Here is an 18,873-nt window from a genome sequence, read left to right as displayed (position 1 = left end):
TTTTGTTTTTTTTTTTGGGGGGGGGGGGTTAACCTCAGTGGAGAAGGCTCTGCCTCCTCCCAGTCACTTTATGGTAGCCCTTTTATGACCAAACACAGAGAAGCAGAAAGGCCTTTGGGTTGAGCTGGGCTATTATTTAAGGCAGGTTCTAATACTGTGAAGTACATGTAAGGAGTGGGTGTCAGACTCTGAAACAAAGTGATTGCACTTAACTTGGTGTATTGCGTTTGTCTCAGTACTTCAGGGTTGACAATGATGCAGGGAGGAAGTTAATTTACCACATAACCTTCCTTTTGAGGGGGAGGGTGCTTTTCTAAGAAGCTCTAGAGGTTCAATGTCAGGTCCACATGAGACCCATAACTATGTTTAACCTAACTTGTGCAGTTTTCTGTGAAATGTTTCGTAGGTGCAAGTGCAAGACACTGATGTTCAAATTCGTAATACTGAACATCACTACACCCACATTACTACTGATTTAACTTTACATATGCAGGTGTTAGATTTTAAATCACTGTTTTTGGGTCAATTCTAAACAATAACAGATAAAAAGAAGTTAGCAGCTTGGCATTTTTTTATATAAATGTAGGCTACTTGGGTACCTTGCATGAGAGCTGATAAATATTATTTAAGACCCTGCATGTCATTTTTATCCTGGTCATTCAAGGCACACCTAACGTTCACAGACTTGGGATTATTAGCTTTTGAGTGAATGTATTTGGGTGCAAAAAATCCATTCCACAATAGATATTCCTAAACAAAATAAAGGTCAAATCTGTTCATGTTTCAGTTCTCTGTAATCCAGTGTACTCAGTTTTAAAGAGAACTGAAAGCAAATGTAAAATATAGTATGTGCACAGCACTGTGCACTTAAACTCATGAAATGATTAAAAGAAGTCATGAAGAACTGCTTAAGTAAATGCATGATTTGTCACTCTTGTCTGTCCTCTTTCCTTTTGTTCTTTCTTTGTGTTTCATTTTTATTTGTCAGTTTAAATTTAGTTGATATACCCCTCAGAAAAAGGTTATATAAACTGGGTCCCATGTAAATTAAGTAAATTCACACCATGTAACCAAACCACCTAGGGTAGCTGCTTCTTGGCCTACTTATGTCTCCTTCCCACTCCTGCTGAGGTTAAGTGGATTTGGGCAAGGATACCATAGGTTCCACTTGGTAGGCTTCCTCTTCACGGGCACAAAACCCATCAGCAAAATCCTGGGTCTCCATTGCTCTTTTTTAGCCTTTCTTCTGCACCAGACACCAACTGCAACAAGCAGAAACATTTAACTTCCTAATGTTACCTATTGATATCCTGTTGCTGTTAACTCAACTGTGCCTCCTGAAGCTGTAAGGGCAGTAAAAACCAATAGAACCTCTGTCATTCAGGCTCAACAGAAACAATTTCTTCCTGATCTCTGTCCTTGACAGTAAGTTAGTCTGTTTGCTAAAACTAACAGGAAAGAGAGGTATGCTAGAGCCAACCAGCTGGTCCAGTTCTCTCTGCTCTGTCCAATAAAAAGGCAGAATCATAGAAAATTAGAGTTGGAAGGGACCTCAAGAGGCCATTTAAGTCATCTAGTGGGACTCTTGGGCAAGTGGCTTCCCAGGGTTAAAGCTGAGCTTCCAGGGTTAAGGCTGCACAGCGGGGCAGTCTCAGGAGGGTGGCAGCCAGCTCTGCATGCTCTGTCCTGCTCCTGCTGGGCCATGGTATAAAAAAGCTGGGAACCACTAATCTAGTCCAACCTCCTGCTCAAAGCAGGACCATACCCAACTATATCGTTCCAGCCAGGGCTTTGTTGAGCTGGGCCTTAAAAACCTTGAAGCATGGATAGTCTACCCCCTCAGAATGTCTTGAGATGAGCATGGAGGAGGTGGGAATGGGCTGCACAGTGGTAGCCCCTTTTCTGCAAGGACTGCTCTCTTCCATACCCACCTCCCTGAGTTTTTATATCTGCTGCCTTCCACTCAAAATCACCCACTGGTGAGCTGAGAAACTGTGGACTGAAATTTTGAACAGTGATAACAATTTTAAGAAAACTGCACTTGTTCACATGTTAGTTTGGCTGATCTGAACAAAAGGTAACATCACTCCCTATTGGCACATTTCAGGCAAATTCAAAGAATTTGTTGCATCTCCCCTTTCTTCAACTATGTATAAACTTCTCCAAGAATAACTATAAAAGAAATCTATGATTGCGCTAGTGTCCTCTCCCATGGTTTAAACTGGTAATGGTGGTTCTCTAGAATTAGAGCCCTTTGCTGACCTCTGTTTAATAACTTTTCCAAGTACTTACTGTTAAGTAAAGAAATTGTTTCCATCTTTTCAAGTTACAGGAAACTTTTTTTTTTTTCTTTTTTTTTTTTTTACTCTTATCAATAGTGGTATGTGATGTTAGTGATGTGTTTTTTGAAAGTCTAGAATGAGTCACTCTGAAGTCACTGAAAGGCCACTAGTCACCACATTTACTCTTCTTAATAAACTTAATTTACATTTTTAATGCAAAGTGTCTTTACCACACAGCAAGAGTTTAAAAAGCCTCCTCTAATAGCAGTGAAAAGTAAGCTGAGGCAGATTATTGCTATGTAGACAGTTCTAAATCAGTGAAAAAACACTTCAGAAGGAAAAGAGCTTCCTTTCATCTGCTACTGATCCAATAACCTAGCATAATATGCTGATTTCCTCTGATTTGGCTCTATAAACCGTTGTTTATATTATACTAAACCCATAGATTTGCATACAAAAAAATGTTCAGAAATTTTCTTCTGCTGTTCATGGTGGACTCTGCATATTTTAACTGTGGAGTTTAGCCCGCACTCAGATAATCATGAATTTCACCTGGGATTGTTCATGTGCCCTTTGTGGCACCAAACATCTGGAGCTGAGACTGAAATGGCTGACATTATCTCCGGTTCAATTTCTTGCCAGGCCTAACTGTGTAGCTAGGGACATTTCAGGATTAGAACATTTTTCAGTGTTTATTTATGCCTTCCTTCATCTTTGTTGTTATCACTTATATTAATGGTGGGCAGTTTGCACAGTTGCATATTTACTTTGTTCGTACCAGGGTCTTCATTTTTGGTCCTGGCTAATGGAAAAAGAATAAAATAAAAACAAATCTATGGAATGAAATAAATATTTAAACACTTGTATTACTGGCACCTTATTCCTGTTTATTTTGCCTGGATAAAGCCCATTGATTTCAATGATTGCTTGAGGCTTAGGGTCTTCACTTTGATTTACCAAAAGAAGGCAGAGAATGTGGCTTGGTTACCATGCACCTTTAAGGCTGGTTGCTTGCTCTTAAGAAAATAGTGGGACTTCTTATATCAGTGGGGTCTTGGGTCCTGACATTCAGTCATGAAAGCTAACTCCTGATAAGTTTCTGTTACTACAGTAAACTGGTGCATTTGTTCACTGGTGTTCAACTATTCTTATTGCAAAAAAAGTTCTAATTTTAGAAATGTTTAGATTTAGCAAATATTTTCTTAAATGTTTTCACTGTCCTGATAACATACATATTGATTGCTGTGTCTGTTGTGGATATTTCATTTGTTCTATAAACGTACGTTTTAAATGTGTATAGACCAAGCACTCTGCACTATGTCATGACCTTGTCAAACACCACAGATTTTCTGTAATAGTACTCCCAAAGTAAAACCCACATCCTACGCATAACCTTAGATTTTTTGAGACCTATGCAGAGAAAGATTACTAATTGTTTATGTTATTTCCTTTAATGGTACATGATATGTCTACCTTAAACTTTAAGATTCCATTTAGAATTCACAAGTTCACGTTTCCCTTCATTAATGAACTGTTTCAATTCTGAAGTATTTAATACTTCAAACTAAGTACTTGTTTAAAAAACAAAATTCACATAAAGGAAAAAAAACCCAAATCCTTAACATTTAATATTAAATGTGGTTGGCCTTTCACAGTGTAAAGCCATTGGAAGATGAGCTGAAAGCACTGATCAAAGATGTGGGTAGTCGCAGACAAGCTGGTAGATGCAGCAAACTTCCTTCGAGCTGCTTCAGAAGTGGTGGTAGGCTGTGAAGAAAATCTCATCAGACCTTCCTTATATGGTACAATAGTGACTACAGTGTTGGAATTTCAGGGTGCAGGATTAAAATGGAGGCAAATACAGAGTCAAGAGAGCCATCCTCTGTGGTGGTTTCAGGTGTGTTTAAAATGGACAATTTAAATAGGAAAATGTATATCATTTTTTACAACTGATGCAGTTCTCTGTATTTTGATCTCAACCCTGATTTGGGTACTTTTTTCCATTATGCTGCTATTTGCATGGCAAATTATAGTTATATTTTATTATTTCAAGGGAGCTATAAAGATTTTGGCATCTGTCTAGTAGATAGCTGAAGAAGGTCAGATAAGTAAGCTTGGGTGTGCTTAGGTCCATGTTTTAAATAACCTTAAATTGCCTTAATTAAGCTTCAGAGTTAACTGCCTTCATTATCAAATTGGGATTAATACCTCAATTATTTGGAAATGCAGCAAGGAAAGTCAATATTAATTTGGTGAGTTGCAGAACACTTGGCAACTATAGCATACTACCACGTGCAACTTCAGCAACAGAACATCTCATTAGATTCTTTTTTAAGCATTTCAAAAAACTAATAAAAAGTATTCCTTCTCATTTCCTTGAGGTAGATAGATCCTTGTCTGAAATCAAGATTCATATTGTTGCAGACTCTAAGATGCACCATTCTTAAATTGTCACTGAAAAAAATCAAATTTGGGAATGGTTTGGTGCCTTTCCTGTTGGAATTAATTAACATATTAGAGGTGTTTAAGACAACACACTCCACAACCTACAGGTCACAGTGACCCAGTTTGTGTCAGAGGCAGGTACCCAGCTGCCACAACCCTTTCTCTGCATGACAACACTGGAGAGGAAAGCATTTTGAAAGGTTTGAAGTTGTAATGCAAACTCCTGGTTCCTCACTGATGTAAAGCTTTCATGTAGTAGCATTTGTGAGTGATGTAGTGTCTCTCATCTCAGGTTAGCTACAAGAAATTCCTTTCCATTCTATGGCTTGAAGACCTAGCCTTGGTTATTCATAACCCCTTGACTACAGAAACGTGCTATCTGGCAATGACAGTCTCAGCACCTGAACAGCAGCTAGTACAGAATTTTGTAGTTTGTCACCTTATCACAGACTGCCACAAATGCATCAAATCTATTTCCAATTTTAGGATTCCTGTGGAATTTCAAATCAAGTTTAGGGTCTCAAACTACTCCATGTTCTAGGTCTGCATCACCTAACGTTCCAGGATGAAGACCATGGTATACAACTTTTGGTATTTTCTTCTGGCGCCATGGAAATCTCTATACCATACTAAGGATAAAACACATCTCTGTGGGAGACTCAACTTTTTGGGGGGGCTCATCTGAGACTGGAATGAACTTCCCCAGGAAATAAAGGCCCATCACAAGCTCATTAGTCATGTTTAGGGACCTACTTAGTTTGCGGTTTCACAGAAAACACAAAATTGGGCATTGTCTGAGAAGTCTGCAAAATAAAATTAAAAAACCCCATGCTAAAAATAAAATGCTGGCACCCCAGTGGGGGCCAGTAGTCCTCATGGTTGCTGCAGCCCAGCCTCACAGCCTGCCAGGCAGGAGGAAGTTGTGAAAGGGAACTATCTGCATAAAATGGCTCTAAATACATAAGATGATTGGGTAGATTATCTATCTAACATTGATAAACCAGTTTCTAAATGTTTAAATATAAAGGTGTATTTTTAATGATTTGTACCTAGGGAGAGAGCCCCAATAAAATATTTTTTCTTGATATTATTTAGGAAAAAAAATACCTGCAGTCATGAAGACTTCTATACCTTGTCCTAAAATGTTATTTTATACCTTACTATAGCCTTACAATTCAACCATTTGTATTTGTAGTAGCTTGTAATAAAACACAAGGCCATAAGTAACTGAAACTAGAATTATCCAATGCTTTTTGCAACAAGCGAAGTATACTGACATCTGACTTGCTGTGTTTTGTGTTGCAAGAGGAAGTTACAGAATGATCCTTTGTAAAGTGACTCTGTAGAAAATATTGTGGGCTTTCCCCTTTGTATCAATTACCTCCATGTTCAATATGCATAGTACTATGAGAAATGCTGTCCTAATTAGCAGGTCTCCACATTCTGTAAAATCTGAAAGACAAGCTGGAACCATTCCTTCCCTTGTATTATCACCTGTAGTGAGCATTCTTAGACCCTAATTAATTATGTGTTTAGTGAGATCTAAGTAACTGATTAGGAATAAGGTAAATAATTCTACTGCTCACAAACAAATAAAATCCAGCTCATTTTGTCACAGCTGCTAACTGTACCATTACAAAGTGTGAAAAGCAGTAAAAAATTGTTACTCAATGATCTGTTGACTATACTAAAAGGCACCCATATCCATTATTCATAGGAGAGCCCTCCCTCAGTTTAATGTTGCTGTATAATAGCATGGTTTATGGATCATATAACTTGCATGGTATTTAAGAAAAACAAATTTAATAGAAATGCCAAACTGGCTTAAGAACTGAAGATGGGGAAGACTAGTACAGTGATACTCATTCATATTTCTGTTATTGCAAGGAGTTGCTCTAACATAAGATGGCCTGAGCTAATAGATGATTCCTGATAAAGTGAGATGATAATATTTTATGTAGAGACCTGAGCTGCCTCGCTTCCAGAGTGCAGTCTAGGTTTTTATTTTTTCCACTTTTCTGGTGCTCTTGCTCTCCAAGAAAGGGCGTAAAATTGAGCAGTTTCTGCTTATTATTTATCTTAAAAATGGTAGGAAGACTTCCATAGAGGGGGCAGTCAAATTTTGAGTTTTGTTTGCTTTTAAAATAGGCTGGACAAATAAATGCTGAGGATAAAGGAGGGAATTGACTGTATAATTCTGGCTGCAGAGCTGTTTAATTACTGTTGGATTTAAATATCAGATGTAGAGTAACCAAGAGCATGATGGTAAAAGATATATAATTTTACAGAGTTCAGAAATTGCCTCTAAAATATTGACAACTGGTAGGATCTAGAGAGCGAGAGAGAGAGAGCCATTTTAGTCTGAAGTCAGGCTGAAGGCAACGTAAGTTGACCTTGCCTTCTGCTTGACTTCATACTAACTTGGCTAACTATCTCTCAACTCATTGGATGGCTGTGCGCTCAGCTGAATGAAATAGCCGGCAGTCAATCTGCACAGGATCGCTAGGTGTCATCCTGCTCGGCCTTCTGGCCCTTCTGCCTGATAAGATCTAAGATGCAAAGTATCTTGGAGGCTCCTTCTGTTATGAATGCCACTAAATTTGAAAGCTCACTAGCATGAGCACAGCCTGCTGATCTTGCCCTCAATTTTCTGGTATCTGTGATGTTATAAATTTAATATTTCATAGGTATCTCTATAAAAAAAACAAACAAACCCTATAAATACTTTTCACTTTTTGTTTTTTTGAAGAATAGCTAAAACTTCTCTTTCTCTTCACTCCCTAATTGAGCAGCGCCACTTTAAAGGGAATTAAATGATGTGAGTTGCAACCTAAGTCTGCTGTGAAACTGTGCAAACAAAATGGAGAGAAATTATTTTAAAATAGATTAATTCATGTATTTATACTTTTCTGCATTTAAATCAGCTTTTGATTTTTACTTTCTTCTCATTATAGTCCTAAATTATCAAAAATGTTTTATACTTTAGTTTTCTAATTGTTTGCAGAAATGTAGATTGTAAATAACCATTACAAATTTAATGCTTAAACTTCATATTTATCTATAACATTAAAAAGGCAAGTTAAAGTACCCTGAACATCTTTACTGTGACAAAATGATTGATAATCAAATAACCTCTGCTTTTATAGGAATTAACACTGCATCTTAATATACTTAATAAATCAAACCAGTAACACTTGTGTCATTTAAAACTGTATTTGTTATACAGTTCATCCATTACCAATTTTATTCAAAAGCTCTAGGGCACAAATTACTGAGTTTTAAATTGGGTTGATACTCTGATTTTTTTTTTTTTTTTTTTTTTTAAATGCCATGCTTTAAATTACACCATTGTTTATAGCTACTCATTTGTGTGTAAAGAACACATTTTTCTGAGAATTTTAATTTAATTTGTTAAAGTTACAATTATTTAAAAATGGAACCTGCAAGATATTCAGTCTCTAATCTTTTTTTGGAAACCTTTTTCTGACAAGTGACTGATTTTATTCCTTAAATTTTCATGTATGTAAAGAGGTTGGAGGCAGAGCTGTAATTCATCAAAGTTTAGTAGTGGGTAGAAAATCCAATCTTATCCATTATATTCAGTTTCTACCTGTTCAGACAGACATTTTCTATAATACACAAAGAGATGGAAGGTGCTGATGCCAAAGATGGATGTTATTTTGCTGCTAGGGGCACTCCACCATTACTGGAATATTAGTCACTGCTTACTATTGTTTTCAATGGAACAGAAAACCATGGGGAAGAGGCCAGTCCCATGTACTATGCCTATCAAATTATAAGGGGAGAGATCTATCACAAGCTTTGGTTCAGTAGGGTGCAGAACTGTGGGTATCTTAATTGATAAGGTTCTAGCACTACAAGCTCTCAAACCTGTACAGCTAAAATCTCTTCTGTACTTGGGAACTGTGGCTGCCAGTGGTGAAACAAAGCTTGTCAGAGGGCCAGGGTAGATTTTGCACCTTATGGACTAACTACATCAGAGATATATAAGCATCAGCTTGCTTTACTGGATGCAAAGAAGGAAAATAAGACTAGTTCCAGGCTCCTCTCTAACCCCAGCAGTTGCAGGCACCGCTGTGTTTGTGACAGGCAAGGCTGGCCCATTCCATGCTGAGGAACTTACAGCTGCAGGGGGCCCTGTAGCCAATGCACTCTGCGTTGCCACTGCCACCGGCTTCGTGTGCAGTCACTCGCCACCCCCACCACTGTCACCACCACCGCCAGCTTCACATCCACCTACTCACCATCCCCCACTGCCAATGCCACCACTGGCTTCTTTGGCCACTTGCTGCCACCTTCCCCCCCTCCCCCCCCAGCTGTCGACACCACTGCCAGCTTCACATCCGGCCACTCACCCTGCCCCCTGCTTTCCCCTTGCTGTTGATGCCGCTGCCAGCTTCACATCCAGCTGCTCACTCCCCCCTCTCCCCCCACCACCAGGGGGACCCAAAACTATATCTCACAGGGGGCTCCAAAAAATTGTGGCCCAGCCCTGGTGACATGGAAGGTACAGACAGACCAACTCTGTCATACACACTTCAGTGCCTCACCTCCAATTCCTCTATGCGTCACGTTTAGGGTGATACTTAAACTAGGAATTCCATAGAAAATTCAGTTAAAGGGACTTAATGTTTGGCAAGTGTGATTATTCCCTGACATATATCCCAAAATAAAAGGAAAGTTACATTTTTCTCAGTTGGACACAGAAAGCAAGATAATGGCTATGTGAATGTAGATGGTTGCTGTTCACTAGAAACTGACAACTAAAAAGTTACACAAGGCACTGTACTATCTTTACAGATAACAGCTTTTGGTTCTGGCCAGCCTAAGTCAGATTTAAACAAGTGGCTAGGAGTGAAAAGTTCTGTATCCTATATGCTTGAATCATTCAGTCTCTTAAAATAAGACTACATATAACCATAAAGATTATTAATATGGTTTCTTTTGCTCTTAATAAAAACAGAAAGAAGAAGGAAAAATTCAAGGGCAGCTTAATAAATCTGACTCTAACCAGTATATTAGAGAACTGAAAGATCAGATAGCAGAACTGAAGCAGGAGGTAAGTGATAAAATACTGCCATCTTTGCTCACTTAAATCTTTTATCCTAGTATTTTGTAAGCACAGCAGTTCTTGCTGATTATGATCAACTATTACAGCTTCATTAAAACATTCCTTTAACCTAGTATTATAAATATGACTAAGTTCAGAAAAACTAGAATGTTCTTTTTTGGTAAAGTGTAAGGAATCACTATTTGTATTGATTAAATCTTTTACCTAATGATACATAAATGCTGAGCCTAGGAATTGCACATCCATTTTTTCTGAATTTTCATGAGATTGTAGGGAAGAACTGAATATGTTGCTGTTGTATGCATTGGGCACTGCTATGCTTATAAGGTTAACTCAATTAAACGACACTGCATTGTGCCATCATAGAGTCCATGTGCAGATTTGTGGTATTTACCGTTGTGTGGAAAGGTTTTTTGTATGGTAGTATTACTGAGATTGCTAAAAAGGATGCTTGCTTAATGTCAGTTAACAGATTTCTTAGTTTTAAAAACTGTCAAAACCTTGAACCTATGAAATTCCTTTCTTCAGATTCCCTTGATATAATCATGGCAATTTTCTGTTAACTAGAAAGATCAGAAGAGTGCGAAGGCTTATGTAACCCAAACACTGACTGGTTCATTTCAGTTTATCTCATATTGTGAAGAAATTTCTTTATCTAAACCCTGTGCAATGGTGCAACGTACCCAGTCATCTCTGCTGTTTTGGACTACTTCTGCACACTTTCCAAATACGTAGCTTTGATTATCTTAATATCTGAATGGATTGCATTGTTCTACAATATTAACTCTCTCAGTTGCCTTACTGTTCCTGAGGTTTTTACCTTAAATAATCACATCACTTATACCATGCTGCTGTTCGGGGTTTCTTAACGTGTATGTAGTGTACTAGTAGACACCATCTTAAAAGGCTCAGCCTTTTTAGGACCAGTCCCTTGAGGATATAGTAGTGAATCTTGTAGTGCTTTTTGTATTGTAGATAAAGGACTTCAGTCTCTTGAGCCCATCAGTCCAGCACCTTTAGCAAGCATTAAATTCACTTAAAAATAAATTTAAAATCAATACCCTGCCTTCTTGCATTAAAGAATTGTAATATGTTTAAATGGATACAGTTAACTTCCTTATAATCCCAACCATCTTTCAGCAGTCTTCTTGCTTTCAGAATTTCTGGGGTATGTATATTGTGCAAAACCTTTAGGAGCAGCTAAGAGATAGTGTCTTACTCTGGAAGATTTAAACAGTGTGCAGGGACAAAAAGGGAGAAGAAACCAATAAATATTAGTTTATCACTTTTTGGACAAGTGTTAGGTGAATACAACTTTCTCTTTGTAACTGTCTGGTGAAAGTCAAATGGTTGAGTAACATTTTTGACAAAACCGCACCAGGGTGTAGCAAACTACTAAAGGCAAAAATGGATGTAAGTTGATATGAATGGCTCAGAATAAGGACGGGGTTTATGGGGTAAATTATAATTACCTAGACTTACCACTGGTGAATCTGTTTAGAAAGATATTAATATTAAGCAACTAGAAATACCGTTAGAGCCATATCTTCCCTCAGTTAATGCCAGTTATAGTAGGATGTAAATTCAAAGCACAGTAGCTGTCCCATGAATAATTCCATGTGTGGATTCTTGTTCCAGAACTGGGGGGTATGTCTACACCAGACAATGTAGTATGGATTCCCTAGTTGGCTCTGCTTGAGCTTTTTCAGATAATAGGAGTAGTATAGCATATTAGCCCAGGTGGAATACTGCACTAACATAGTTCTGTTGCTTTCAGTGCCTGAACTAGCTGGGGTACCGTAACACAATATTACATTGTGATATATACAATACCCAGAGTGCCTCAGTGTATTTCCAAAGTGGGTGGTTAAGTAGGAATCTGGCATTCTTACTGTAGAATAAAAGTGTCCATGCAAGGAGTTATTTGGAAGCAACTAACTGGTAACAGTAACTGACAATAAGTCTATGTGTAGACAAGCCTTTAGTTCTATAGAATTAAACATTTAAAGGTATTAGCAACACATTTTTCATGTGAATGGTCTTCAAGCCCTTGAATAACTATCTTCCCAAAATCAATGGCAACTTGTTTTTATTCTTCATTATAATAAAGGTGTTATATACTAATAAGTAAATTACTACTAAGTATATCTTAAAAGTTATTTTAAATGAAAGCTTATGCAGGTAGAATATTTTTTACATGATGCCTTTTATTTTGAATTCCCACTTAAATATTTGGTAGCAGTAGGTGATCGAAGACCAGAATACATTTAGTATATGCATGTTAAAACCAGTACTACTAAGAAGTGTTGAATTAGTCTCTGTTTAACTGCTAAGGAAATAACTTTCCTTGCATTTCTTTTCTTGCAGAAAAAAATCTTAAAGCAGGAGTAATATGAAGAATAAAATTGCCTTTTTAGGTCCTCAGTGTTCAAAATTGTTTCTTTGTAGAATTGACAGGTATCCATGAACTATAGAAATTCCTAATAAAACTCTGTACTGAAAGGAAGGGTCCTTTAACTGTGTCACCATTAATGGCTATACTCTTTACTCTTAAGTTAACTGATCTTTTGACTCTACTTCTCCAAAAATTCATAGAGACGTTAAGAATGAATTTGCAAATTCATCTTCCTGAAGATAGAGCAACGTTGTACATGACAGGTTGACCACAACCTCTCAAACAGCTTGAATGGTCACAGGGGATTAGGCAGAATTCATGGAATCTGTGTGAAATTACCTCAAGTATACATTATTGATATGTAAGCTACACATAAAGTGAAAGCAAAAGCCATACGTATAGAAAACCTGAGATTGAGGTAGATTTTTCAGCTAGCATAAAGTGACTACCCCAAATGACTTCAGTTTAACTATGCCAGCTATCATCATCAGAGACTCTGGTCCAGTGTGTCTTCAGTGGACTTCAGGTGGAATAGAGACACATGCATAAGTGCTTATTGTTTGTTTTAGTTTAGCTTTCCCCTCCCCCCACTAACAGTATTGAAGTGTTTACAACAGGAAAACTAGGTAAAAAATCATTTTATAGTGGGAAAAGTGGTTGGTCTAACAGAGAATTTCAGTACATGAGATTACAGACTCAATCATTTTAAGCAGCTCTAGGATTTGCAATGTGTAGTAGGTATTCAGAAGCATAGCCAGGTGACTCTGCATCCTGGGCAGCTGTGCAATGCTTGGGGCAGCACCAGCTGTTGTGCTATCAATTGCAGCACTGTGATTAGCCCCAGCTGTGGTAGTGACTATTTTTGCACCCATCACCCCACCCAGGACCCCCCTTCTCACAAAGGCAGCTCCCAGGACTAGCTTCATTGTCACCTACTACCTAGGTATTGTTGTTGATTGGAAAAAATGAATATTTAGAACAGGGGTGACAAACCTCTGACACAGATCCCACAGTTGGCTTGGGCAGCCTCTGTATGTGGTACGTTGCAGTCTGGGGAAGGGACAGGCAATACAGCAGCAGATAGGGAAGCAGAAAGCAGAGTAGTGGATCAGGCAGAGGAAGGGCATTGGAGTGGCAACCGGGGAGCTCACAGGGCTTATTTTGTAGCACTCCTGACAAAAACATTGGCTATTTCTGATCTAGAACTTCTTCATTTTAATACCAGATTCTAAATACCATCATATTAGGGCTTCTGTTAACTGAAACCTGAACTTCTGGTCTGGAACTCCTTACGAACCATTCCTTTGAAATAATACGCATCTTTATACTTCATCTCCAACTGTTTTTTTGGGGTTTTTTTGATTGCCATTAGTAAGCCAGAACAGTTATTGAGCTTACTGCATTGGCTGGTATTTGCCCTTCCTGCACTTTTTTTTTTTTTCTGGAGATCAATCTTCCAGGCTCCCAATCCATAGAGATTTCACTTAATTTACTTTATGCTACCTCAGCCAGAACATTGCTCTCATTTCAGGTGGGGAGAAGAGGGGGTGTCCATCAACCACCTCATCCTGTAAGAACACAGCAATAGCACTGTCTGGATCACTGCAGAGGCAATGCATATGACCAGGACAGGACAAGCCCTTTAGGAAGTCATCTTCCTTGTTTCGTTCCAGTGCTGATGAAAGCAAGGACCTCAGAGGATCCTAAGAGATCTTCCCTGTGAGGTTCTGATCTACTAGTATAAAAGCTTATCAGAGAGCTGGAAATCTAACGGCGTCAAGTCTCAGACCTCAAAACTACAACTTAGCAAAAACAGTAGTCTCCAAAGGGGTCTGCAAAACATCCAGTTGGCAGTCTCCGCACATTTCACCAGGTCCTACCAGATGTGATGTTTTCAAAGTCTGAATTTGGTTGACAGTTCTATGGTCTCTCCTAACTCACTCTTTTACTCTTCCCTCTATCTTAGCAAGAATGAGGTACAAAAAATGTTTCTACAGATGAAAGACTTCTGATCTCTGTGGGAATAGATCATTTGAATGAATGCTATAAGATTTCTTATGAGAGGAAGCCTCTGGTTTGTACTTAATCCCATCTGGGTGCATTGTGGAAGTATCTTGACTGAAACTCTAGAGCAGCTCCCGGGCTTATTTGGGAGGGCTGTACAGAAAGGTATGAAATACTAAGTTTTTGATGCTATGGGGAAAGAGTAACTCACCAGTCCAGTCTCAAGACCAGGCTGTGGTTTTAAGAAGTCTTATGTGCAATAAATTCAAATTATTTGTCCTTCCCTGTTGTTGGGTAAAACACAGCCACATGCAGGAAACTGGCAAGATACCATAGAAAACTGAACTGATTACACACATTGATGTCAAATACACAGGTAATGGAACTGAAAAATGTACAAGTTTTTTCTAATCTTTCAATTGCAATAATTTAGTTATAAATAGACAAATTATTTTTAATACCTGCATTTTCTTATAAATTGGTATCCTTCTGTTTCCTTTACATCTAGCCAGTAATTTCATTTGTGTGCTGGATTGTAAATTGGCATTTTTACTTAGTTTTCAACTCACTAGCCAACTGTTTTAGGAAGCCAAATACCCAGAGTACAAGAACACTGGAGACATGGTCAATATTGTGGATCTCTTCTCTTTTTGTACAAATATCTTTCCTAAGAGAACACAAAGAAGTTCATCTAAAGAGTACTTGGAAATACCCATAACTTTTAGTTGTTCAGCTGTAGTGAGGCTTATTAAAAAAACCGGTATCTTTAAATTCTTCACAGCAACTAAAATTTTACTCAGACAATTAACTATTACACAAATTACTCACAAATGTCTAACCTAAATATTCTCCCCATTTAGTCATTTCACTTGATGTAGCTTGTTAAGAGTCTGTAGTCAAGCATTAATTCTGCTGTGCATCAAACAAATACCACTTTAAACTCTTTACAGGACAGCCAATCATGTTCTGTCCTTTAACTGTTTTCTAGGTGAGCAGTGCAGCCATAGGAATGAACTGTGTATAGGGAAGTAAAGATGGCCAATTACTGTACTTCAGAACTTTTTCCCTTAAAATCCCTACTGTAAAAAGCATCTATGACTGCTTTTTATAGTATAAGTGCAATACACTTATTTCTCCTGGTCAGGTCACTTTATTGAGCATCTGGTTTTATAAGTTGACTCCTTAAAGATTTAGTGTTGCAGGTTGGAACTGTAGTGTAAAAATCTACTTGTATTTCGGATTGTCCCTTGTTCAGACCTGAATATCCTTCAACACTATTAACAGCCTCTAGACTTGGGCATTACACCTATTATATTCAGCGGTGCAAAGCCTGTTCCCATTTCCTTTTTCCCTTCCAAGTCTTTTCTGCCTGAAAGTTTCCAGTTTCCTCCTATGCTCTTATCATTAGGGTTACTTCAAGGGACTGTCCCCTTTCTAACTTAGATCATAAAACGGGGCAGCAATTATTTTGGCTGAAGGGCTGCTTAATGAGTTTTAGTGAGGCAGCAAGGGTAGCCCTGCCCCTTGGCAGGTTCCCTGCCCCCTGGTTGCCATCTTTTAACCAGAAGTCTTGCACCCAAACCCCTGACCTTTGCCACTAGAAGTCTCTCCCCTTGCCCAAGAAGTACTCCTTTTGGCAGTGGGGTTTCCTTGTATATTGTGTGTGGTGGTGTGGGGGGTGTGAGTGCAGTGCGGGTGTAGGAAGGGTGTATGGGTGTGGGGAGCATGTGGGTATAGTTAAGGTGTGGGGTGTGTGGGACTGCTGGATACATGTGTGGGGTGTGGGTATATTGCAGGTGGTGTGTGTGGAGGGGGTATGGGTGGGGTATATATGTGGGATGTGTGGAACCTGCATGTGTGTGTGGGTATGATGAGGTGCAGTGTGTGAGGGGGTGTGGGTGTATAAGTGTGGGTATATGTGTGGATGTGTGTAGAGGGTGCGGGGGCGTTTGTGGTTGAGGTGTTTGTGTATGGGCATGGTGGGAGTTGGGGGTGTGTGTGGGGTGTGAGTATGGTGGGGGTCAGGGTATGGGTATGTGTGTGGGATGTATATGGTGGGGTGTGTGGGTGGGGTGTTTGGGACTGTGTTGGATGGGTATAGTGGGGGGTAGGGTGTGTGAAGGGGCGTGGGTGCATGTGTGTATTGTGGGTGGGTTGGGTGTGTGTGCACATGTCAGGGGCTTCCCCCCTGCTTGCTCTTTGTGATGTGGCTGAACCCAGCCCCTCCATGGATGGGAGAAGGGCAGGGGAATCAGTGCTGCCTGCCTGGCTCGGAGCGTGCTGCAAAGGACAGCAAAGCAGTTGCCACCAGTGGGTAGCAAGAGAAGCCCCTGTAAGAGGGGAGGGGTGGCAGAGAGCCGAGCCTGGCACCGCCGGTTCTCTTTGTGTCTGTCCCACACCTGCCTGGTGGGGCTGCAGCGGAGGCTTCTGCTGCTGTTGCTTCTGTCTCATGTGCCTGCCCAGCGGGGCTGCACCAAGTTCACATGGGCTCCTGCTGCTCCCCCCCGCCCCACACACACCTGTCCCATGCCTGCTCCATAGGGCTTTGTGAGCAGCCAAGCTCCTTCATGCCCATCCCCTCTTCATCCACACGCTCCCATGCCTGGGATAAGCAGGACCTGAGTGAGCTGCTGGCAGAGCCCACTCTACTCCCCTCAACGCTGTAGCTTCGCCTCCCTATCTGCTGCCCAGAGTGCTCCAGCAGGCACAAGAGGAGGAGTTGCTGGAGGCTGGAGGATCCCAGCAGTTTCCTTGGCGGCAGCAGCAGCAGCATCCTTGCTCAGAAGCTGTGCCTGCTGGCAGGGCTGGCGCCCTCCAGCAAGAGGGGCTGGGAGCACAGCACTCTCTGCCCCAGCCAGGATGTGGCCCCATGCAGAGCACACCAGAGACAGCCACCAACAAGGCCTGATGCAATTAATTACTGGGTGCCTCCCTGCAAACCAGATCCAATCAGCTGGCGGGCCAGATGTGGGCCATATTTTGCCCACCCCTGTCCTTAAAGAAGGTTTGTTAACCCTGTTGGTAGTAGTGATTAAATTCACAGGACTGATTCCCTGATTTGTGTCCCTAAGGAAGTAATAGATAATGAGCTGTACATTTTAATCAGTAATAATACATTCTGCATTGATATAGTTACTCTGTTTCTGCTGATGTATTTAAGTGGCACTAATATGCTTGCAATGTAAGGTTTCTTTTCTCATAGTTAACTGATTTATTAAACCACTTCTTTCCCTTGGATGCTAGCATATAAGTGATATTGATTTTTTTTCATAGATTTCATAGATATTAGGGCTGGAAGGGACCTTGGAAGATCATTGAGTCCAGCCCCCCGCCCAGAGGGCAGGAAGTCAGCTGGGGTCATAGGATCCCAGCAAGATAAGCATCCAGTTTTGCTCTTGAAGGTGTTCAGTGTAGGTGCTTGAACCACCTCCGATGGCAGGCTGTTCCAGACCTTGGGGGCTCGGACAGTAAAGAAATTCTTCCTTATGTCCAGCCTGAAATGGTCTTGCAGTAGTTTATAACCGTTCGACCTTGTCATCCCTTGGGGCGCTCTGGTGAACAAACGTTTCCCCAGATCCTAGTGGTCACCCCTGATAAACTTATAGGTGGCCGTAAGATCACCCCTGAGCCTGAGCTTTTCCAGGCTGAAGAGCCCCATGGCTCTCAGCCTGTCGTCGTAAGGTCTGTTTTCCTGACCTCTGATCATGCACGTGGCTCTTCTCTGGTCTCTCTGAAGCTTCTCCAAACCCTTTTTGAATTGTGGAGCCCAAAACTGGACGCAGTACTCCAGCTGCAGCCTCACCAAGGCTGAGTACAAGGGGAGAATGACGTCCCGGGATTTGCTTGAGAAGCATCTATGGATGCAAGCCAGCGTTTTGGTCACTTCAGTAGCCACAGCATTGCATTGCAGGCTCATGTTCATCTTGTGGTCAGTGGTGACCCCCAAGTCTCTTTGTTCTGTAGAGCTAGCCAGCGTAGAGCTGCTGAGCTTATAAGGATGCTGCAGGTTTTTCTTCCCAAGGTGGAGAACCTTGAATTTTTCAGTGTTAAACACCATCAGGTTCTCGTCCGCCCATTTGCTGAGCCTGTCCAGGTCAGCCTGGATCACCCGCCTGTCTTCTGGTGTGGATGCTTTGCCCCAAAGTTTGGTGTCATCGGCGAACTTGTCAGCCTTAACTCTAATTGTATAATTATCAGATAGTGTAAGAAATGGTTACCTTGTAAATCACATGGGAACTTTGGCCGTGTGTAAATGAAATGAGAGACATGTTTGCACAACACTTTAAAGTGGGCTAAATGCTTTTGCACCGCTTTAATGGTGTCAGTGTTTGCACACCTCGGCAGCATGTCGCGCATTAATTCCAGTTGCTGTAGGAAATTCGGCAGCATAATGTGGCTTATGTGACTTGGGGTGCAGCAAACTAAAACGTATAGATTCATAGATGCTAGGGTCAGAAAAGACCTCAACAGATAATTGGGTCTGACCCCCTGCCTAGGCAGGAAAGAGTGCTGGGATCAGATGATCCCAGCCAGATGCCTATCTAGTCTTCTCTTAAAGCCCCCCAAGGTAGGGGAGAGCACCACCTCCCATGAAAGCCCATTCCAAATTTTGGCCACCCTTAGTGTGAAGTTTTTCCTGATATCTAGCCTAAATG

General features: G+C 40.5%; 1 protein-coding gene across 2 annotated transcripts in view; it reads left to right on the top strand.

Annotated features, from left to right (window-relative positions):
• EVI5 (ecotropic viral integration site 5) overlaps positions 1 to 18,873 on the top strand; it is a 221,754-nt gene that overhangs the window by 166,530 nt on the left and 36,351 nt on the right. For both annotated transcript variants that reach the window (XM_019501612.1, XM_019501611.1), the window contains one exon: positions 9,712 to 9,807. In XM_019501612.1, the coding sequence (XP_019357157.1) occupies positions 9,712 to 9,807 (96 nt within the window). The remainder of the gene's footprint in view (positions 1 to 9,711; positions 9,808 to 18,873) is intronic.

This window comes from Gavialis gangeticus, unplaced genomic scaffold (assembly GCF_001723915.1).
Source record: "Gavialis gangeticus isolate Ggan-Ray unplaced genomic scaffold, GavGan_comp1, whole genome shotgun sequence".
NCBI lineage: Eukaryota > Metazoa > Chordata > Crocodylia > Gavialidae > Gavialis > Gavialis gangeticus.
The sequence above is the reverse complement of the archived record's forward strand: the minus strand, read 5'-3'. Positions and strand labels throughout refer to the sequence as shown.